At 46.8% G+C, this 24392-nt stretch overlaps 1 protein-coding gene across 1 annotated transcript in view; it reads right to left on the bottom strand.

Annotated features, from left to right (window-relative positions):
- Positions 1–24392, bottom strand: part of LOC140203591 (uncharacterized) — a 57969-nt gene that overhangs the window by 10416 nt on the left and 23161 nt on the right. Inside the window, 6 exon segments of the mRNA XM_072269638.1 lie at positions 3228–3405; positions 5772–5877; positions 5880–5935; positions 12511–12692; positions 16012–16237; positions 21706–21791. Coding sequence (XP_072125739.1) covers positions 3228–3405; positions 5772–5877; positions 5880–5935; positions 12511–12692; positions 16012–16237; positions 21706–21791 — 834 coding nt within the window.

Genomic DNA, 24392 nt, shown 5'->3' with positions numbered 1-24392 from the left:
TCCTGGCCTTCACATCTGGCTGAGCTACTAAGACTGGCGGAACAGTTTCTACTGCCAGGAGAAGGCACCCAGGTGGGTTACTGATGCCTTAAAACCAGTCGCTTTGGGCTGATGCCAAACTGTCAATCTCTGCCATTCCTTTGCATTCATCAGCTGCACGGAGAGAGCTCGTCTGCTGTGTGGGCAACAACTTGCTCTCCGTGTTGTACTTCCCTGGCTTGCACATCATGTAGACAGCTAGGTCACAACATCCATGGTCCATTCCAACCAATGGAGGACCTCCAGGTCTAGCTCATTAACAGACTCCTTCAGCCGACTGGAGGACAGTCTCCATATGAAAGACCGGAAGAACTTAAGACATTGGAGCAGAGTTAGGCCTTTCAGCCTATCGAGTCTGCTCCGCTGTTTCATCATGGCTGATCCATTTCCCTCTCAAACCCATTTTTCCTTTAACCTCTGACGCCCTATCTAATTATTTGGTGATGTGTTGCCTGAGTTGCCTATTCAAACATCCAATATCAGTCCATCCTTTCTGAGATAAGGGGCCCAAAAATGCACACAAGACTCCAGGTGAGGCCTCACTACTGCCTTATAAAGCCTCAGCATTACATCCTTACATGCAGAAAGACTGGAATCCTCTCTCTCTCTCGCTCACGCTGACACCAAGCTGTCTGGCCAGGGCAAACATCTGCCACCAGGTTTGGTTGCTAACTTGAAAGCCAGCTCACGTTCCCAACCTCCAAACCAAAGCCCCGCTTGGGCTGAAGGCTAAAGCAGTGAAGAGACCCATTGGCGTGACCCTCAGACGTTCCTTCAACGATATCCCTGCAGCTGAGGTCAGGAGTCCTTTAATAGAACATACAACAGTATAGTACAGGAAAAGGCCCTTCAGCCCTCAATGTTGTGCCAGACCAATTAAATTAGTAATCAAATAGCTAACTAAGCTCATCTCTCCGGCCTACACAATGTCCATATCCTCCCATCTTCCTCACATTCATGTGCCTCTCTAAATGTCTCTTAAAAATCTCTAATGTATCTATCTCAGCCACCACCGCAGGCACCCACCACTCTCTGTGTAAAAGATCCGCTCTCACATCTCTGAAATTACCCTCACTCACCTCCTCCTCTCCTTGGGACTCCCCGCTCTGGTTCTCTGCCTGCTCTGGATCTTCTCATCTCGAATTCCCGACAGGACATCGACTTCATCACTCCTCCACTGAATGCACTGCCCTCGACTCTCCTCGCACCAATCCCAACCTGACCATCAATCTGCCTCCAAAGCCAGTTTGTCCTTCCTCAAGTATGGAGACCAGAACTGCATGTAGTACTCCAGGTGCAGCCTCACCAGTACCCTGTACAGTTGCAGCATAACTTCCCTGCTCTTCAATTCAGTCCCTCTGGTAATGAAGGCCAATACTGTATTCCATTTGCTTTTGTGATAGCCTGCTGCACCTGCAAACCAACCTTTTGTGATTCATGCACAAGTACTCCCAAGTCCCTCAGCACAGCAGTATGCTGGAAATTTTTACCGTTTAAATAATAATCTGCTCTTCCATTTTTCCTTCCAAAGTGGATGACATCACATTTACCAACATTGTACTCCATCTGCCAGACCCTTGCCCACTCACTTAACCTATCAATATGTATCTCTCTGTATCTTCTGCACAATTTACCTTTCCACTCAATTTGGTATCATCAGCAAACTTAAGCGATACACTACACCCGGTTCCCTCTTCGAGATCGTTAATATATATTGTGAACAGTTGCGGGCCCAGCACCGACCCGTATGGCACCACCGCTCACCACCGATTGCCAACCAGAGTAACACCCATGTATCCCAACTCTGCTTTCTTTCAGTTAACCAATCCTGTATCCATGCTAATACATCACCCCAACTCTTTGCATCCTTATCTTATGGATAAGTGTTTTATGCAGCACCCTATCAAACACCTTCCAGAAATCCAAGTAAATAACGTCCATCTGTTCCCCTCTATCCACTGTGCTCGTTATATCCTCAAAGAACTCCAGTAACTTTGTCAAACAGGATCTGCCTTTGCTGAATCCATGCTGCATCTGCCTGATGGATCCATTTCTTGCCAGATGTCTTGCTATTTCTTCTTTAATGATAGCTTCAAGCATTTTCCGAACTACAGATGTTAAACTAACTGACCTGTAGTTACCTGCTTTTGCCGACATCAGTTTTTGAACTGTGGCGTGACATTCGCCGTCTTCTAATCCACCAGAACCTGCCCACAGTCCAGAGAATTTTAGTTTATTTTCTTTCCTTATTCCCTTTCTTTATTAATTGCTTGATGGGTCTTTGTTGCTGTTTGAAATTTTCCCAGTCTTCCAGTTTCCCACTACTCTTGGAGGCTTTCTATTCACACGCTTTTAGTTTGACGCCTTCTTTAATTTCCTCAGTTATCCAAGACTGGCTCTCCCCACCCTTACTGTCCGTGCTTTTAACTGGAATATACTTTTGTTGAGCACCGGGAAAAATCTCTTTGAAAGACTTCCACTGCTCCACCATATAGCCTGTATTCCCAGACTACTTTTGCACCCTCCATTTGTATGGGAAACTGAGTCATACTGTGATCACTCTTTCCAAGAGGATCCCTAACTACAAGATCACTAATTTTACCTTTCTCATTGCACAGGACCAGATCTAAGATAACACATTCTCTTGTAGGTTAAGTAACACGCTGTTCAAGAAAGCCATCATTTATGCGTTCAATGAAGTCCTCCACAAGACTGTCTCGACCAACTTGATTCACCCAATCTATGTGCAAGTTAGTCTCCCATGATAACTGCCGTTCCATTCTCACGTGCCTGAGATATTTCTGTTTACTGCCTGTGCCACTGTAATGTGATTATTTGGTGGCTGATCGACAACTCCCACCAGGGATTTTTTTTCCCTTACTATTCCTAATCTCTACCTAGATGGACTCAACGTTCTGCTCCTTAGATCTTATATCGTCTCTCACTGTCGCACTGATCTCATCCTTAGAGCGCTACCCCACCTCCCTTACCTTCCTGCCTATCATACCGTATAACCTGATATCCTTGGATATTTAATTCCCAATCTTGACCTAGCTGAGAGGTTGCTTTGAGCTGAGCTGTAAATCATCTACAAGATGTCAGCTCAGCTGAAATCATCTACATCTCGTAGATTAAATCATTAGTCCCACCTAAGGCGACTTAGCACGTCAACCAAGAGAAACTCTTACAGGAGTGGAGGATGATGACGTCTGCAGTCCTTCTGGTGACTTTGGCTTCACCAAGATCAACAGGGTTGGATTCTCCTGCAACTGGGACTCTTCTTGCAGGTTCTCTTCAGGGAACCCCCGTTCTTTGAGGAGCATTTCCTTCTGCTCCTGACTCTGCTGAATTTCCCCGTGCATCTGCCTGGAGAGATAGCGAGATTTTCAATACCAAGCCATTGCACCAATATTAACAATGCCCTCTCCCACCCCTTCAATGTTCCAACCTCATGCCCAGTAGGGCCAGCACGCTCGGCTGTTCCAGAGGGAGCAGTACCGGGGGCAAGAATCACCGGCGAGTCTAACATTGAGGGGGGTGGGGTGCTCTTTGACATAGGAATGGGAAGTGTACCTGACTTTGCACTCAACGTCAGTAAGACCAAAGAACTGATTGCAGACCTCAAAGGGTAAGACGAGAGAACACGCATCAGTCCTCACAGAGGGATCAGAAGTGGAGAGAGTGAGCAATTTCATGTTCCTGGGTGTCAACATCTCTGAGGATATCGATGCAGTTACAAAGAAGGCACAACATCGGCTATATATCATGAGGAAGCTGAGGTGATTTAGTAGGTCTGCAAACACACTTGCAAATCTCTACAGATGTACCATGGAGAGCATTCTAATCGGCTGCATCACCATCTGGTATGGTGGTGGGGGTGGGCACTGCACAGGACCGAAAGGAGCTACAGAAAGTTGTGAACTCAGTCAGCTCCATCATGAGCACTAACCTCCCCAGCATCCAGGGCATCTTCAAGGAGCGATGCCTCAAAAAGACGGCCTCCACCATCAAGGACCCCCATCGCCCAGGGCATGCCCTCTTCTCATTGCAACCATCAGGGAGAAGGTACAGGAGCCTGAAGGCACAAACTCAACAACTCAGGAACAGCTCCTTCCCCTCAGCCATCAGGTTTCTGAATGGACAATGAAACCATGAACACGAGCTGACTACTTTTCTCCCCCTCTTTTTGCACTACTTCATTAATTTAACTATTATATATATACACAGTTTTGATTATTATGTATCACATTGTACTGCTACCACGTAACAACAAGTTTCACGACGTACTCCAGTGATATGAACCAAATTCTGATTCTGTTCCGTATCACCAGTGATGAATCACCACACTTGATCAGAATCAGGTTTCACATCATTGACATATATTGGGAAAGTTGTTGCAAAACTTGCGACATAAAAACACTGTAAGTTGCAATAGGAAACATACTAAAAATTAAACTAAATGAGTAGTGCAAAAAGACTGCACGAAACAGTGAGGTGGTGTTCCTGGGCTCAATGTCCATTCTGAAATCCGGTGGCACAGGGGAAGAAGCTGTTCCTGAATCATTGACTGTGGGTCTTCAGGCTCCTGTACCTCCTCCCTGATGGTAGCAATGAGAAGAGGGCATGTCCTGGGTGGTGGGGGTCCTTAATGATGGTAAGAATATATAGCTGTGGAGGGACAGAACATAGAACCTGACAGCACAGTACAGGCCCTTCACCCACGATGTGGTGCTAATCTTTAACCTACTTTAAGGTCAATTTAACCTTTCCCTTCCACAGAGCCCTCCATTCTTCTATCATCCATGTGCCTATCTAACAGTCTCTTTAATGTCCCTAATGTATCTGCCTCTACCACCACCCCTGGCAGGGTGTTCCATGCACTCACTACTCTCTGTGTAAAGAATTTACCTCTGACATCCCCCCTATACTTTCCTCCAGTTACCTTAAAATGATGCCCCCCTTCCCCATTAGCCACTTCCAACCTGGGAAAAAGTCTCTGACTGCCCATTTGATCTATGCCCTTTTCATCACCTTCATCAAGTCACCTCTCACCCTCCTTTGCTCCAAAAAGAAAAGCCCTAACTCGTTCACCCATTCCCATAAAGACATGCTCTCTGATCTGGGGAGCATCCTGGTAAACCTCCTCTGCACCTTTCCAATCATGAGGCAACCAGAACGCGACACAATTGCGTTGTGGGTAGTGGGGAAGTGATGTGGGATTAGAAAGAGGGTAAAAGGATTGGGGAGGGATTATAGAGGGGTAGTAGAGAATGTGGTTAAGACCATAAGATGCAGATCAGAATTAGGCCATTTGGCCCATCAAGTCTGCTCTGCCATTTCATCATGGCTGATCCATTTTCCCTCTCAGCCACAATCTCCTACCTTCTCCCCTTATCGCTTCATGCCCTGACCAATCAAGAATCTATCAGCATCTGTTTTAAATATACCCAATGACTTGGCCTCCACAGCCACCTGTGGAGCAAATTCCACGGATTCACCACTTTCCGGCTAAAGAAATTCCTCCTCTCCTCCTTTCTAAGAGGACACTCCTCCGCCTCTGTTCTGAGGCTGTGTTCCCTGGTCCAAGACTCTCCCTCCATAGGAAGCATCTCCCACATCCACTCTTTCGAGGCCTTTCACCGTTTGACAGGTGATGGCACACTGGGTGGCTGTGGGTCACTGGAGAGGGAGGGAGGGAGGGGGCAGGACTGGGAGGGGCAGTATAAACCTGCCTGACATATTCTTCCCGAGCCTTGGAGTCAACTGTTCCCAAGAACTTCTCGTATTTCTCTGAAGTGGAGCTCGGGTAGATCCTTTTGAAGTTCCCCATTTTTCGTCTTCGTACTTCTCCACCTGTTCCACCCAGGTAGCCTGGTTGTTTCGTGTCTCGTCAGCTCTAATATGAAAGCAAAGAGGAGGTGTCAGTTATTCCTTTTGAAAATCGATCTCTTGCCATAAGACCAGAAAACACAGGAGCAAAATGAGGCCATTCAGCCCATCAAGCCTGCTCCAGAATTCCATCACGGCTGAGATATTTTCTTTCTCCAGCCTTCTCTCCATAACCTTTGACCCCCCCTTACTAAACAAGAACCTATCAACCTCCACTTACTCAATGACGTGGCCTCCACAGCCATATTTTGCAATTATTTCCACAGATTCGCCACCCCCGACTGTAGAAATCCTTCTTTGTCTCTGTTCGAAAGGGACATTCTTGTATTCTCAGGCTGTGTCCTCTGGTTTTAGATTCCCGTACAGAAAGAAGCAGCCTTTCTACATCCACTCTGCCTAGGCATTTCAATATTTGATAGATTTCAATGTGATCCTCCCACATTTTTCTAAACTCCAGCAAGTACAGGCCCAGGGCTATCAAACGCTCCTCAAAACTTAACCCTTTCATTTCCAGGATCATTCTTTTGAACCTTCTCTGGACTTTCTCCAATGCCAGCCCATCTTTTTTTTGATGTTAAAGGGCTGAACTGGTTAGCACGAGAAGGCACAGTTTTAAGGTGCTTGGAAGTAGATACAGAGGAGATGTTGGGGTAAGTTTTTTCACACAGAGAGTGGTGAATGCGTGGAATGGGCTGCCGGCAACGGTGGTGGAGGCGGATATGATAGGGTCTTTTAAAAGACTCCTGGATAGGTACATGGAGCTCAGAAAAATGGAGGGCTATGGGTAACCCGAGGTTCGGCACAGCTCTGTGAGCCAAAGGGCCTGTATTGAGCTGTACGTTTCTATGTTTCTATCATTATGCGCTGGGTCATATGACATCATCATTATGTGCCGTGCTGTATGACATGGGCGATCTTGGTCCCATGGCCATGATTGGGCCACGGCCCCATGGGAAGCAGGGATTTAGATTCTTAGACCACTGGGATCTGTTTTGGGGCAAGGATGAATTGTACAAAAGGGACGGGTTGCACCTTAACAGGCGGGGGACCAGCATTCTGGCAGGCAAGTTTACCACTGCTACACTGGTGTGTTTAAACTAAATAGTGGGGGGGGAAGAGAGGAAATATAAGGATGGAGTTAAAGGGAAAGAGAGAATAAGGAAAGTTAAGAAAGACAACAGAATTAACAGGGCAGAAAGCTCAGGAAGGGATCGGAGAATATGGCCAAGTGCAATAGGAATCGATGTGAAAGGTGAGGGGAGTACTCTAATGGATTAAAAGTATTATATATCAATGCACGGAGTATAAGAAATAAAGTGGATGAGCTTGAGGCTCAGTTGGAAATTGGCAAGTATAATGTTGTAGGAATAACAGAGACATGGCTGCAAAAGGACCAGGGCTGGGAAATAAATATTCAAGGGTATACGTCCTATCAAAAGAACAGACAGGTGGGCAGAGGGGGTGGGGTGGCTCTGTTGGTGAGGAATGAAATTCAGTCCCTTGCAAAGGGCGACACAGAATCAGGAGATGTAGAGTCAGTATGGATAGAACTGAGAAATTGTAAGGGCAAAAAGACCTTAATGGGAGTTATCTGCAGGGCCCCAAACAGTAGCCTGGATATAGGGTGCAAGTTGAATCAAAAGTTAAAATTGGCATGTCGCAAAGGTAATGCTACGGTTGTTATGGGGAATTTCAACACGCAGGTAGACTGGGAAAATCAGGTTGGTCCAGACCCCAAGAAAGGGAGTTTGTGGAGTGCCTCCAAGATGGATTCTGAGAGTAGCTTGTACTGGAACCTACCAGGGAGAAGGCAATTCCGGATTTAGTGTTGTGTAATGAACTGGATTTGATAAGGGAACTCGAGGTGAAGAAGCCATTAGGAGGTAGTGACTATAATATGATAAGTTTTCAAATACAATTTGAGAGGGAGAAGGGAAAATCGGAAGTGTCAGTATTGCAGTTGAACAAAGGGGACTATGGAGCCATGAGGGAGGAGCTGGCCAAAGTTGACTGGAAAGATACCCTAGCAGGGATGACAGTGGAACAACAATGGCAGGTACTTCTGGGAAGGTGCAGGATCAGTTCATTCCAAAGCGGAAGATAGATTCTAAGGGGAGTAAGGGACGACCATGGATGACAAGGGAAGTCAAGCATAGTATAAAAATAAAAAAGTATAACATAGCAAAGATGAGCGGGAAGCCAGAGGATTGGGAGACTTTTAAAGAGCAACAGAGGATAACTTAAAAGGCAATATGGGGAAAAAAGATGAGATACGAAGGCAAGCTAGCCAAGAATAGAAAGGAGGATAATAAAAGCTTCTTTAGGTATGTGAAGAGGAAAAAATCAGTTAAGACCAAAGTTGGGCCCTTGAAGACAGAAACGGGTGAATTTATTATGGGGAACAAGGAAATGGCAGATGAGTTGAACAGGTACTTTGGATCTGTCTTCACTGGGGAAGACACAAACAATCTCCCAGGTGTAATAGTGGCCGGAGGACCTAGGGTAACGGAGGAACTGAAGGAGATTCATATTAGGCAGAAAATGGTATTGGATAGACTGATGGGACTGAAGGATGGTAAATCCCCAGGGCCTGATGGTCTGTACCCCAGGGTACTTGAGGTGGCTCTAGAAATCTTGGATGCATTGGTAATTATTTTCCAATGTTCTATAGATTCAGGATCAGTTCCTGAGGACTGGAGGGTAGCTAATGTTATTCCACTCTTTAAGAAAGGAGGGAGAGAGAAAACAGGGAATTATAGACCAGTTAGCCTGACATCAGTGGTGGGAAAGATGCTGGAGTCCATTATAAAGGATGAAATAGCGGCACATTTGGATAGCAGTAACAGGATTGGTCCGAGTCAGCATGGATTTACGAAGGGGAAATCATGCTTGACTAATCTTCTGGAATTTTTTCAGGATGCAACTATGAAAATGGACAAGGGAGAGCCAGTGTACCTGGACTTTCAGAAAGCCTTTGATAAGGTCCCACATAGGAGATTAGTGGGCAAAATTAGAGCACATGGTATTGGGGGTAGGGTACTGACAGGGATAGAAAATTGGTTGGCAGACAGGAAACAAAGAGTAGGGATTAATGGGTCCCTTTCAGAATGGCAGGCAGTGACTAGTGGGGTACTGCAAGGCTCGGTGCTGGGACCACAGCTATTTATAATACATTAATGATTTAGATGAAGGGATTAAAAGTAACATTAGCAAATTTGCAGATGACACAAAGCTGGGTGGCAGTATGAAATGTGCGGAGGATGTTGAGATAATGCAGGATGACTTGGACAGGTTGGGTGAGTGGGCAGATGCAGTTTAATGCGGATAAATGTGAGGTTATCCACTTTGGTGGCAAGAACAGGAAGGCAGATTACTATTTGAAAGGTGTCAGGTTAGGAAAGGGGAAGTACAATGAGATCTTGGTGTCCTTGTTCATCAGTCACTGAAAGTAAGCATGCAGGTACAGCAGGCAGTGAAGAAAGCTAATGGCGTAACAAGGGGAGTTGAGTTGAGTATAGGAGCAAAGAAGTCCTTCTGCAGTTGTACAGGGCCCTGGTGAGACCACACCTGGAGTATCATGTACAGTTTTGGTCTCCAAATTTGTGGAAGAACATTGTTGCTATTGAGGGAGTGTAGTCGAGGTTCACGCGGTTAATTCCCGGGATGGCGGGACTGTCATATGGTGAAAGATTGGAGCGAATGGGCTTGTATACACTGAAATTCAGAAGGATGAGAGGGGATCTGATTGAAACATACAAGATTATTAAGGGATTGGACACGCTAGAGGCAGGAAACATGTTCCCAATGTTGGGGGAGTCCAGAACCAGAGGCCACAATTTGAGAATAAGGGGCAGGCCACGTAGAACGGAGTTGAGGATAAACTTTTTCACCCAGAGAGTTGTGGATCTGTGGAATGCTCTGCCTCAGAAGGCAGTGGAGGCCAATTCTCTGGATGCTTTCAAGAAAGAGCTAGATAGAGCTCTTAATGATAGTGGAGTCAAGGGATATGGGGAGAAGGCAGGAACAGGGTACTGATTGTGAATGATCAGCCATGATCAAAGTGAATGGTGGTGCTGGCTCGAAGGGCTGAATGGCCTACTCCTGCACCTATTGTCTATTGATTGCTCTTGGCAAAGTTATCTACAGAAGTGGTCTGCCACTGCCTTCTTCTGGGCCAGTGTCTTTAAAAGACGGGTGACCCCAGTCATTATCAATACTCTGCAGAGATTGTCTGCCTGGCGTCAGTGGTCACATACCCAGGACTTGCGATCTGCACCGGCTGCTCATACGACTGTCCACCACCTACTCCCTGATCAGGGGGCTAACCAGGTGCTACATATTGTCCAAGGGTGACCTGCAGGCTAGAGGGGGGAAGGGGCACCTTACACCTCCTTTGGTAGAAACGTAACTCCGCCTGCCACCCAGAACTGCTCACAATACTCCAAGTGCGGTCTGACCAGTGCCTTATAAAGCCTCAGCATTACTTCCTTGGTGATATGTTCTAGTCCTCTTGAGCGCAGTCTAGCCCACAGTCCTCACTCCACCTCTGCATGCCTGCTGAATCCACCTCCTTTCCCCTTTGTTGCAGCTCTAAGCAGCAGGAGGAACTTCTGACACAAGAAAGTCTGCAGTTGCTGGAAATCCAAAATGCTGGAGGAACTCAGCAGGTCAGGCAGCATCTGTGGAAGGGAATAGACAGTCGACATTTCGGGCTGAGACCATTCATCGGGACTGGAAAGGAAGAGGAAGATGCCTGAATAAGAAGGTGAGGGGAGGAGAAGGAGGATAGCTGGGAGGTGATAGGTGAAGCCAGGTGGGTGGGAAAGGTCAAGGGCAGGAGAGGAAAGAATCTGATAGGAGCGCAGAGTGGACAACAGGAGAAAGGGAAGGAGCAGGGGCCACAGAAGGATGTAATAGGCACGTGAGAAGAAAGGAATGGAGGAAGGAATAGTGAAGAATGGGGGAGGGTCGAAATTTGTTTTCCAGAAGGAGGAATCGATATTCATACTGTCACGTTGGAGGCTACCCAGACACAATATAAGGTGTTACTCCTCCACCCTGAGGGTGGACTCACCTTGGCACGAGGAGGCCGTGGACTGACACCTGGGAATGGGAATCAGAATTAAAATCTTTGGCCACCAGAATGTCACGCTGGTGGCGGATGGCACAGACGCGCTCGGCGGCTATGCCTGAGCAGTGGGAAAATGTGGAACTTTAAAATGTGCAGGGAATAGCAGCGATACATTGGAGGGGAGGTTTTTATAAAAGGATAGGAGAGGCTAACATTAAGATCGAGGATTAATTTTATGCACCAGATAAGTTTGCACGTATTTGGAATTCACTGCATGGTGTTGATCAGGGCATGACAGGCGACAAAATCCAACAATGTACAACAATTATACAGAATAAAGAAAAGAGATTCCGCAGGTGCTGGAAATCCAAAGTAACAGACACAAAATGCTGGAGGAACTCAGCAGGTCAGGCCGTATCTACGGAAAGGAATAAACAGTCAATGTTTCTGGCCAAGACACTCCATTAAAGAATCAGGAAGTAGACAAAGGTAAGCCAGAGGTTAAAGTTTGGATATGGAATATAATGTGCATAAATATATAAATACTAGTATGGATTTACAAAGTAGACAGCGTATCAAAATGTGGTTTATAGTGTTTACAGTTCAGTGCAGTGACAGGGTAATAGAGGGGGTTGGGGGTCGGTGGGGGAGTAACTAGGATGGTTGATCAGATGAACTGCCTGAGGGGAAAAAATCTTTTGAGATGGCATGAGGTCTCGTTTTCAGAAACCCAAGGTGATTTCCCGAAGGGAGCTTTTGGAAAAGTGAGTTTGCAGGGTGGGTACAGTCTTCAGTGATTTTCCTGCCCACTTCTTTATTCTGAACGCATACATCGGCTTCCCCTTCTGGGGAAATAGTCCTTCCCCCTTCCCTCTGCTTCTGTTTCCCACTCTGGCCTCTCACCTCTTCTCACCTGCCGGTCACCTTCCCCTGGGCACTCCTCCTCCTTCCCTTTCTCCCATGGTCCACTCTCCTCTCCTATCAGATTCCTTCCTCTCCAACCCTTCAACTTTCCCACCCACCTGGCTTTACCTATCACCTTCTAGCTATCCTCCTTCCCCTCCCTCCCCACACCTTTTTATTCCTTTCCAGTCCTGAAGAAGGGTCTCGGCCCAAAATGGCGACTGTTTGTTCATTTGCGTAAGAGGAGCAGAATTAGGCCATCTGGCCCATCGAAGCTGCTTTGCCATTTGATCACGACTGATCCCTTCCCATCTCAGCCTCAATATCCTGCCTTCTCCCCATAACCCCTCATGCCCTGACTAATCAAGGATCTATCAACCTCTGCCTTAAATATACCCGATGACTTGGCCTTCACTCCCATCTGTGGCGATGAATTCCACAGATTCACCACCCTCTGGCGAAAGAAATTTCTCGTCATCTCTGTTCTAAATGGGTGCTGCCTGGCCTGCTGAGTTCCCCCAGCACTTTGTGTGTGCAGCTGAATTTGACAGCAGGAATATTCATTAATTATCGTTGCCCAACGTGGCACTCTTCAGTCTTTCAGTCACCTGTACTCCCGCGACCACCAGATCTTAGGCAGCTGTTCCTTCTTTCGCGGCCTCTCTTCCTCCATGTCTTTCTGCCGGCCACAAGCTGCAAGGTTAATCATGCAGAGTGTATCATAAAGAAGATCCTCCTTCACCTCTTGATCAAGATTGGAGTCCATCACAGAGCTCAGGGAATGCTTAACCTGCAACATTAATAATTAAAAATTAATAGTGTTGGCCAAAAAGAACAACAGTCTACAAATCAGTGAATTCAAATGAATCAAGGGCAGTGGAAGTAGGCAAACAAACTGTCTTTGTTCTTACCACATGCTGAAAGGAGGTGGAGGTGGCCATTTTGTGAGACTGTCCTTGCACACCCTCCATTTTGTGAACTCTTCGATTCTAGCTCTGGGATTATCGAATCAGAGCAATTGAATGTGGACGCAAGGAGTTTCAGCTAACGACCGGCTAACCCGGGACCACTCTCAGACAAGCAGCTATTTATAATGTAAAGTGGCAGACTTGGAGAAGAAATCTACAACCTCATTAGGCTCAGTGCCTGGGTCAGCTACCTTAGCTGCTTTGAACCAGGCCGAGTTGAAAAAAACAAAGGCACGGGTCTGGGGGTAAAGACCATTGAACAATGCTGGCTGGAGCCCTGGACCAGAGCCATTAAGAAGGTGACCCAGGTAGGGTGCCACTTCTCAGCCCAGTTTTGCATCCTATCAATGTCCTGCTGTAACCTCTGACAGCCCTCCACACTATCCACAACATCTCCAACCTTTGTGTCATCAGCAGATTTACTAACCCATCCCTCCACTTCCTCATCCAGGTCAATTGGTGGCCACCGGGAGGTCCCGTTTTTCTCTGGTGGATGGACTGTAGGTGCTCGTTGAAGCGGTTTCCCAAACTGAGCCGGGTCTCTCCGATATACAGGAAGCCACACCAGGAGCACCGGATACAACAGATGACCCCAACAGACTCACAGGTGAAATGTCGCCTCACCTGGAAGGACCGTTTGGCCCCGAATGGTAGTGAGGGAGGAGATCCAAGTGCAGGTGTGGCACTTCTCCTGGTGGCCACCAATTTTAATTCTACTTCCTATTCCCATTCCAACATGTCAGTCCATGGCCACCTCTACTGCCGCAATGAGGCCACACTCAGGTTGGAGGAACAACTCCTTATTCCGTCTGGGTGTGTCTGTGTGTGTGTGTGTGTGTGTGTGTGTGTGTGTGTGTGTGTGTGTGTGTTTGTGTGTGTGTGTGTGTGTGTTGCTTTGGATTGCCAGCCTCTGCAGATTTTCTCTTGTTTTTAATCACCCTCTGGTGTCTTCCTCTCTGGAACCATTTTAATGTGGATTTAACTATGGACAAATGCCAGGTCTTTGTCTATGGGAACTATCATAAACGACCATGGTCTTCCACCCATCTACAGATGCATATCTTCCATTGTGTCATAGTCTAAGAGCACTAAAAGACAGAAGTAGGCCATTTGGCCCATCTAGTCCATGCCAAAATATTATTCTGCCAATTCCTATCAATCTGCACCTGTACCATAGACCTCGATACCCCTGCCATCCACATACTTATCTAAACTTTTCTTAAATGTCGCATCCGCCACTTCCGCTGGCACACCCTCACCACTCTCTGAGTGAAGAAGATCCCTTTCATGTTCCCCTTAAACATTTCACCTTTCTCAATTAACCCATGACCTCTAGTTCTAGTCTCACCCATCCTCAGCAGCAAAAGCATGCTTCCATTTACTCTATGTTCCTCATGGTTTCGTACACCTTTATCAAATCTTCCTTGATTCCCTGTGCTCCAGAGAATAACTTTCCCTGTAACTCAGGCCCTCGAGACTCAGCAACATCCTTGTGAATATTCTCTGCTATCTTTCAAATCATTGATATCTTTCCTGTAGTTAGGTGACCAGAATACTCCAAAGTAGGCCTCACCAATATCTTCAAGAGCTTCAATCTAACAACTCAGCTTCTGTACTCAACAATTTGATTAATGAAGACCAATGTGCCAAAATCTCTCTTTATGAACCCATCTATCTGTTTCCACAGGGAGCAGATTTTGGGATAACAGTCAGAAAGTTGGTTTAACTTTTTTTTACTTCAAGGCTGTCATTGTCAAACTGCTTCTGCACTGTGTTCACTCTTCTACTCAAAGTCAAGTTCAAAGTAAATTTATTATCAAAGTACATATGACCATAGGCATATGTTGATTCACTAAGATTCACTTACTTGAGGACATTCACAGTATTTAAAAGGAATCAAACAAAACATCCAGAATAAATAAATAAACAAACAATAAATATCAAGAATATGAGATGAAGAGTCCTTCAAAGTGAGTCCATAGGCTGTGGGAGCAGTTCAATGCTGTGGTGAGTAAAGTTAAGCGAAGATATCCCCTTTGGTTCACGACCCTGTACCTTCTTCCTGATGGTTGAGTGGGGTAATAACTGTTCCTGAACAGTTCCATTGAACTGTTGCTGCTAAGTTAACAAATTTCACGACACATACCGGTGATAATAAACCTAATTCTAATTCTGATCATATATGCCAATCTGCAACTGTGCCACTAGTTCATCGACCTTATTCTGTACACTGCACATGTCCAAATATAACACCTTTTCGATAACAATAATAATGGAAAAGTGGAAAAAAAACAATAATAATGGGAAAAAACACAGTAAATATAAATACATTAGATAGCTTATATGCATAGCTTGACTGTATGTCCATAAAGTGACGCTGGGCACAGGAGTTTCTGTACATAAGGTGACTCTGACAGGAAATGATAAAGTAGTGGTGGTTGCGGGTATGTGGAGGGGTGGGTTAGCGGGTGGGGGTGTTGATCAGCCTCAGTACTTGGGGAATTACTGACTGACCATTACAGCGCTGGTGTTTAGGACAACGGTGAAGGTCCTCCATCTGTGGTGGTGTTCAGAGATTCCTTGATCATGCCCGTAGCTTCCGCTCGGTTTTCACTACTGTCGGACATGTAAATCCCAGGTGGAGACTCAGGAACACCGCCAGACTCAGATGTAGGAGGATTCTTCATTGCTGTTTGCGTAGCGGTTTTGTTTTAGTGGTCAGTGCTGGTAGTGCTGAGTTGAGCCCTCGAACCTGGAGGTCCGGTACACCGCTCTCAGTCTGGCCTCTACCCTTTGACCTGTTTGTCATGGGTGACCCTATCCAGAGCCAAAGCCTAAAGCCCCGGCTCCAGCGTGCAGACCTCTCCGGGTCATTGAGGCGCACAAGCCTCCAAACCCTACAACACGGTTGTGGTCCTTTTGGAGGACTGCTAGGGGAAAGTAACAGTTTTTGAGTCTGCTGGTCCTGGTGTGGATGCTACAGAGCCTCCTCCCTGATGGGAGTGGGGACAAACAGTGAGCAGGGTTGGTGGGATCCTTCACGATATTACTGGCCATCCCATCATGATGTTACATTTGCATGTTTTATGCGGTCACCTAAATTATCTGCTTAATCTTTATGTATCCCAGAGGCGCGCGTACCTTCATCAGCCAGGGTTTCAAGGTGTGGTCCAGCAGGATGTCAAAGCCGAGGAGCTGAAAGCAAGCACTCCCAGACACGTGATTTGGGAAGCAGGTGAAGGAGGTGTTCCTCAGGGCCGGATACACAGACAGAATGGTTTTGATGATCACGTCTTCAATACTGCTCCACAGCACCTCCAGGTCATAGGCATTGCTCTCCATGTACTGGTTAAAGAAAGACAGCTTTCTGCAAGGAACAACATTTTACACAGCCGTCAGTTCTAATCTATCGCAGGCCACCGTTCATCCATCGGATGGCATTGCCGAGTGACTTCGCTGATCAAGTACTCTGCCCCACCATTTGTGTTATTGTGTGACAGGTCAATAGCACTGCAAGCCACAAGATAGACTGCGTATCCATTGAAGGAAATATCAGCTCTCTTGATTAATTTCCCCCCTTTTTGACAGGATTTATTGGAAGTGATTTCTTGCCGATTCATAGTTGCCTTTGAAAAGGTTGACCGCACCCTGAACCCACGATATTCCATCTTGTGAAGTTGTCTGGTGGTTTACATTCACAGTCAGAAAGCACTGCAGTAAACAAACAGGCCCTTTGGCCCATCTAGTCCATGCTGAATCATTAATCTGTCTGGTCCCATTGACCGGCACCCAGTCTGTAGCCCTGCCATCCATGTACAAATTTATCTTAAATGTTGAAATCACACCTCCATCTATCTCTTCTGCTGGCAGCTTGCTCCATACTCTCACCACCCTCCGAGTGAAGAAGTTTCCCTTCATGTTCCCCTTAAACTTCTCACCTTTCACCCTTAACCCACGAGCTCTAGTTCTTGTCTCACCCTCCCAAGCTCCGTGTAACAAGCCTGACGTAACGAATCAGTGTTTCTAGAGTCATTGTCATAGAAAAGTACAGCACAGGAACAGGCCTTTTGGCCCATCTAGTCCATGCCAAAACCTGCTAAACTGCCCACACCCATTGACCTGCACCAGGATCATAGTCCTCCATCCTATCCAAACTTCGCTGAAACGTTGAAACCGAGCACGCATGCAGCACTTGTGTTGCCAGCTCATTCCACACTGGTCACCACCATCTGAGTGAAGACGTTTCTCCTCATGTTTCCCTTAAACTTTTCACCTTTCACCCTAACCCATGATCCCTGGTTGTGGTCACACTCAACCTCAGTGGAAAAAGCCTGCTTGCATTTACCCTATCTCTACCCCTCATAATCTTGAATATTTCTGTCAAATCTCCTCTCAACCTTCTACATTCTGAGGAAGAAAGTCCTAACCTATTCAATCTTTCCTTATAACTCAGGTCCTCCAGACCCAGCTACATTTTTGTAAATTTTTCCTCTACTCTTTCAACCTTATTTACTATACATCTTTCCTGTAGGTAGGTGACCAGAACTGCATACGATACTCCAAATTAGGCCTCACCAATGTCTTACACAACTTCAACATAACATCCCATCTCTTGTACTCGATATATTGATTTATGAAAGCCGATGTGACAACAGCTTTCTTTCTACCTGTGACACTACTTTCAACGAATTTTGGACCTCTATTCCCAGATCCCTTTGTTCTACCGCACTCCTCAGTGCCCTACCATTCACTGTGTAAGACCTTCCCCGGCTGGTCCTACCTAAATGTAACACCTCGCACTTGTCTGCATTGATTTTCAGCTGCCATTTTTTCAACCCATTTTTCCAGCTGATCCAGATCCTTCTGCAAGCCATGACCGCCTTCCTCACTGTCCACTATATCCTCAAACGTGGTGTCATCTGCAAATTTACTGATCAGGTAACTACATTATCATCCAGAACACTGATAGAGATGACAAACAACAATGGGCCCAGCACTGGTCCCTGCAGCACACCACTGGTCACAGGCCTCCAGTCAGAGAGGCAAACCTCTACTACCCCTCTCTGGCTTCTCCCACAAAGCCAATGTCTAATCCAATTTACAACCTATGCTGAATGCCAAGCAACTGAACCCTCTTGACCAACCTCACATACGGGACCTTGTCAAATGCCTTGCTAAAGTCCATGTAGACAACATCCACTGCTTTGCCTTCATCCGCTTTCCTGGTAACTTGCTCAAAAAACTCTCCAGGATTGGTTAGACATGACTTACCATGCACAAAGCCATGCTGACTATCCTGAATCAGTCCCATGTCTATCCAAATCCTCATATATCCAGTCCCTTAGAATACTTTCCAATAACTATCCCACTACTGATGACAGACTGAGCAGTCTGTAATTTCCTGGTCTATGTTTAGAACCTTTCTTGTCACTAAGAATTATTTAAATATCTCTGCTAGGGCCCCTGCAGTTTCTGCACTAGCCTCCCCCCAGGGTCTGAGGGAACACTTTGTCAGGCCCTGGGGATTTACCCACTCTGATTTTCCTCAGGACAGCAAGCATCTCCTTCTCTGTAATCTGCATAGGGTCCATGAATTTACGGCCCATTGCAAGCAATGGTAAGGCCACAGCAGTGTTGTAGGCCTCAAATATGAAGAGGAAATGGGAGATTTCCCTCACTAAAGAGCTTTTAAACAACAGCTCAATAGTTGCCATGTCTTACAGACCTTTATTCCAGATTTATCCGATCACTTATGTAAATTTGTCTGCCTTCATGGGATTTAGCTCACATTTCTTTTTTCTAGGTCCATGGTTCTTGCTGGACACGAAATACCAGATTGGGACGATCCCAATTAGCAGGACATCCTAAGAGATATTCCAGTCCAGGGACATTCCCTGTGGCAAGGGACGTAGAATTGACTCCTGCTCATTACTGTCATTATTTATTCATCATTAATAATGACTCCTGTCTGCAGATTTGAATGAGAGAGTGTTTAGCATTGTCTTTCCACTCACTTTTATCTGTCATTTCAGTCACGGTCCAGTCAGTTGACTCCTCATTTCTGTTCATTTCCTTTTCCCCGTGTTTTACCTCCTTGACTAAGGCACCTGATTCCCATCCGAACTGGAAACATAATAACTCCGGCTTATATCTACTTGGGACTGGACCGTCACCTCAGCCAGTGCGGCAAAGCACGTTCCGGGCCACTAAGAATAGTCGACTCTAAGTTGCTTCGGTGCCTGGGGTTGCTTTGGGAATTCTGTTGTCTCGTGTCCAGTTGAGTATTGCCGGCCGTTTGCTGCTATTTCAAGTCAAGATACGAACGGACCGTCATTGTTTGGTTTTGTAGTTTCGTGTCCTGCTGAGTATTGCTGGCCGTTTGCTGCTACTCCGAATCAAGATATAAATTGTCTGTTGTTGTTTGGTTTTGTTGTTCTGTGTCCAAGTCTGGGCTCCGTATCCGAGTCCGAGTCCAAGTCCGGGCTCCGTGTCCCAGTCCCAGTCCAAGTCCAAGTCTGGGCTCCGTATCCGAGTCCGTGTCCAAGTCCGGGCTCCGTGTCCGAGTCCGGGCTCCGTGTCCGAGTCCGGGCGCTCCGTGTCCGAGTCCGAGTCCATGTCCGGGCTCCGTGTCCGAGTCCGGGCTCCGTGTCCGAGTCCAAGTCCGGGCTCCATGTCCGACTCTGGGCTCCGTGTCCGAGTCCAAGTCCGGGCTCCATGTCCGACTCCGGGCTCCGTGTCCGAGTCCGAGCCCGAGTCGGAGTCCGGGCTCCGTGTCCGAGTCCGAGTCCGAGTCCGGGCTCCGTGTCCAAGCTGCATAACCAAGCTCTGGGTCCAGGCTACTCCGGTTTGTTGTCCATGTAAGCATCTAATCCTCACTCTCCGGCCTTCCTCGCAACTATTAATAAACACACTTCTGTTAATTCTACCTCCGTGTCGATGTTCTGCACTTGGGTCCACTTCCAGTCGTCCATTGCAACAATTTCAGCTTCACTCCGTTCCTTAAGGTTGTTATAGCCATGGGGTGGTAATGGGGACGAGCTCCCGCTGCCTATTAAATGCTCCCAATGGCGAGTGCCTCAATATTGCCTCTGACAACCAAGTCACAGCTCCTGGCCTTCACGTGTGGCTTAGCTACTAAGCCCGGATATGGAGAGCAAGCTGTTGCCCATGTAGCAAGCTCCCCATCTCCACGCAGTTGATGAACCCAAAAGAACGGCAGAGAGCAACACAGCCTGGTACCAGCAGCATCGCAGGAGTTGCCAGTCAGTGTTGAACTCAACGTGGGACTGCCGCAGATGTTCTCCCTCAGGGTTTACTCCTGAAGCCTTCCCTATGAGTGGGTGTAGTCGCAGGGCAATGGGAGGTTTGAGATCAGAGTTTTCCTTCTCCTAGATGAGGGGCCAGCCATGGTTGATGAGTCCCATCTGCCTGAAGCGACTGGATTTAAGATGCCATTAACTCACCTTTGCCCCTTCTCCTGTCAGTAGAAATGATTCTGCCCAGCTTAATGGCTAAGCCACATGTGAAGGCCAGGAGCTAGACTTGGTTGTCAGAAGTTACTGGAGGGCATGGTACAGGATTCTAGGACAAGAGGGCGTGACTTCAGGATTGAAGGACGTCCATTTAGAACTGAGATGCAGAGAAATTACTTTAGTCAGAGGGTGGTAAATCTGTGGAATTTGTTGCCATGAGCGGCTGTGGGGGCCAAGTCATTGAGTTCATTTAAGGCAGAGATAGATAGATTCTTGATTAGCCAGAGTATGGGGTGAAAGCAGGGGAGTAGGGATGACTGAAAGAATTGGATCAGCCCATGATTAAATGGCAGAGCAGACTCAATGGGCCAAATGGCCCACTTCTGCCCCTATATCTGACGGTCTTATAGCATGCCATTGGGAGCATTCCGCCAGTTATGACAACCTAAAGTAGTGGCAACAGAGTTAAGGGCTTCACTAAGCTGCTGCTGTGTGCCCCTTCCTTCTACAATGTGCCTGCTCGCTAAGGTTGTTGCGTGAATGAAGCCAGCGAAGAAAATTACTGGTAGATACAAAGCAGCTTCTTTATTCGACAAAGCAAGGTAGAGAAGGCATTTTATGGAGACACTTCTGGTCGAAAGGTCTGGCCGGCCTGACGTGGGGCTCGATATTTTATGTGCCAAACGGCAAAGGGCAACTCCATACATACAACACATGGACAATGTTTTCTTTGAAACTACATTCGACCTTCACGCCTCCTGATTCACAGCCACACCACACACATCCAAATGAATTTTAATCACCATTGTCGGCTGGGATTCATGGGTTTTAGGAACCCATTGTTCAGAGCTGGCCACATGTTCGGACTTGGTCACGTGTTGGCATGTGGTTAAAGTGTCCCTCTAGTGATCTGAAGGTCGCTAGTTCGAGCCTTGGCCGAGGCAGCGTGTTGTGTCCTTGAGCAAGGTACTTAACCACACATTGCTCTGCATTAACACCACTGCCAAGCTGTATGGGTCCTAATGCCCTTCCCTTGGACAACATCGGTGAGACAGAAGGGAGACATGCAGCATGGGCAACTGCTGGTCTTCCATACAACCTTGCCCAGGCCTGAGCCCTGGAAAGCTTCCAAGGTGTAAACTTCCAAGGGGAACCTTCCATGGTCTCACAAGACAGACGCCTACATATAAAGTTCAGATCTGCACTCCAAATAAAATCCACAACACATATTCAGATATGAAGACTGGTAGCCAAATTCAATTGCTAAATGTCTATGTCCTAACCCCAAAAATCACTCCAACGCTGACCTTCTATAATGTGCCTGCTTGTGGTGAAGGGTGCACCCTGCTGCATATGGTCTCACCTTTTACTGCCTTTCTTTTCATCCGGGACAAAGTTCATGATACGCTTGTTGATGGCGTAATTGGTGAGGTGCATGCAGACGTCATCCTGTGAGAGAGGCAGAAGATAAAGATGTTGGTTTCTCAGTCAGGGACATTGCCCTCAGTTATTGCGTCACACTAACGCCACCCCAGCCAGATGCTGCTCAAATGCTATTTTCCTCATTCCTCTCGGCTTCACTTTTCCTGCGGTGATGAAGAGCAGTCGGCAGGTGGCAAGAAGGTGAAACTGAAGGAAGCCTTGCATCTTAAAGCAGTTTTTGCAGCCCCAAAACATCGCCAAGTCAAAGGATCGCTCACCTGAAGCGCAGTGCAGAAGGATGGGTGCTGTCAGTCAGAGCAAGGATGTGAGGCTGAGGCTTTATAACTCAGACCGAACTTTGGAGTATTGTGAGCAGTTCTGAGCCCCTTATCTAAGAATTGGTGAGCTGGTATTGGAGAGGGTCTGGGGGAGGTTCACGAGAATGAAAGGGTTGTCATTTGAGGAGCATTGCTCCCTCTAGGCCTGTACTCGCTGAAGTTTAAAAGGATGATGGGGGATCTCAACGAAACCATCAAATATTGAAAATCAACGTGGAGAGGATGTTTCCTGTAGTGGGAGGGGGGACGGCTGTCTCTAAGAGCAGAGGGCAAAGCCTCAGAATAGAAGAACTTCCCTTTAGGGCAGAGGTGAGGAATTTCTTTAGCCAGAGGGTGGTGAATCTGTGGAATTTGCTGCCACGGACCGCTGTGGAGGACAAGTCATTGAGTGTATTTAAAGCAGAGGTTGATAGGTTCTTGTTTAGTCAGGGCATCAAAGGTTAACAGGAGAAGGCAGGAGAAAACAGTCGAGAGGGATAATAAATCAGCCATCCTGAGCACAATCCTCCCCACTTTCGAGGACATCTTCAAAAGGCAACATCCATCTTGAGGGAGCCTCGCCACCCAGGTAAAGCCTCTTTTCATTTCTACCGTCAGGGAGGAGACACACACTCAACAATTCAGGAACAGATTGCTCCCCTCCGCCATTAGATTTCAGAATGAACAATGAACCCATGTACAGTACCTCAATAACATTTGTCTCTTGGTCTTGTTTTGCACAACTTATTTAATTTTTAAAATATATTTCTTTTTGTAATTTATAACTTTCATTATTACGTACTGCAATGTACTGCTGCCGCATAACCTCAAATTTCATGGCAAATGACAATGATAGTAAACTTGATTCTGATTCCAATTCTGGTTATGAAATATGGGCTGAGTTTTTCTTTTCGGAGTAGTCCACGTCACAAGATTGTAAGATGTAGGAGCAGGATTGGGCCATTTGACCCATCCAGTCTTGTCTGACATTTCGTCATGGCTGATCTATTTTCCTCTCAGCCCCAATCTCTGTATCCATTTATGCCCTGACTAATCAAGAACCTAACAAGCTCTGCCTTAAGTATACCCGACGACTTGGCCTTCACAGCATGTAGTAACGAATTCTACAAATTAAAGAAATTCCTCCTCATCTCTGTTCTAAGTCAACGTCCCTCTACTCTGAGGCTGTGTCCTCTGGTCTTGGCCTCCCCCACTATAGGAAACATCCTCTCCACATCCACTCTGTCAATGCTTTTCAACATTCGATAGGTTTTGATAAGATTTCACACCCTCCCCCAACACCTCATTCTTTTAAATTCCAGTCAGTTAAGGCCCAGAGCCATTAAATGTTCCTCATATAATAAGCCTTTCAATCCCAGAATCATTTTTGTCAACCTCCTTTCAACCCTCTCCAGTGTCACCATATCCTTTCTGGGGCCCAGAACAGCTCACAATACCCCAAGGGAGGGAGGCCTCGCCAGTGCCTTCTAAAGCCTCAAGGAGGAGAAACCCTGCAGATGCTGGAAATCTGAGCAACACACACACAATACTGGAGGAACTCAGCAGGCCAGGCAGCATCTATGGGAAACAGCAAGAGGTTGATGTTTCAGACCAAGACCCTTCATCAGGACAGATGAGCAGTTACAGCAAGAAGGTGGGGGGGGAGGAGAGGAAGGAGTACAAGGTGGCAGGTTATGGGTGAAACCTGGAGGGGGAGGGGGTGAAGTAAAGAATTGGGAAGTCAATTGGTGAAAGAGGTAAAGGGCTGGAGAAGGGGGAATCTGATAGGAGAGGACAGAAGACTTTGGAAGAAAGGGAAGGGGAGGGAGCATCAGTAGGAGGTGATTGGCAGGTAAGGAGATGAGGTGAAAGAGGGAAACGGGAATGGGAATGATAAAGTTGGAGGCAATTACCAGAGGTTAGAGAAATCGACATTCATGCCATCAGGTTGGAGGCTACCCAGACGGAATACAAGGTGCTGCTCCTCCAACCTGAGTGTGGCCTCATCGTGGCAGTCGAGGACTAACATGTCAGAATGGGAATGGGAAGTAGACTTGAAATGGGTTTTTCTGACAGACGGAGTGTAGGTGCTCTGCAAGGCGGTCTCCCAATCTGCGTCGGGTCTCACTGACATACAGGAGGTCACACCAAGAGCATCAGATACAGTAGATGAACCCCAACACACTCACAGATGAAGTTTTGCCTCCTGAATGGCAGTGAGGACGAGGTGTAGTGTTAGGTGCAATGCTTGTTCCACCCGCTTGCCCTACACCTCCTCTCTCACTTCCATTCAGGGCCCCAAATACTCCAT

The sequence above is a fragment of the Mobula birostris genome, chromosome 10, assembly GCF_030028105.1.
Source record: "Mobula birostris isolate sMobBir1 chromosome 10, sMobBir1.hap1, whole genome shotgun sequence".
Taxonomy (NCBI): domain Eukaryota; kingdom Metazoa; phylum Chordata; class Chondrichthyes; order Myliobatiformes; family Myliobatidae; genus Mobula; species Mobula birostris.
This window is presented reverse-complemented; position numbering and strand designations above follow the sequence as displayed.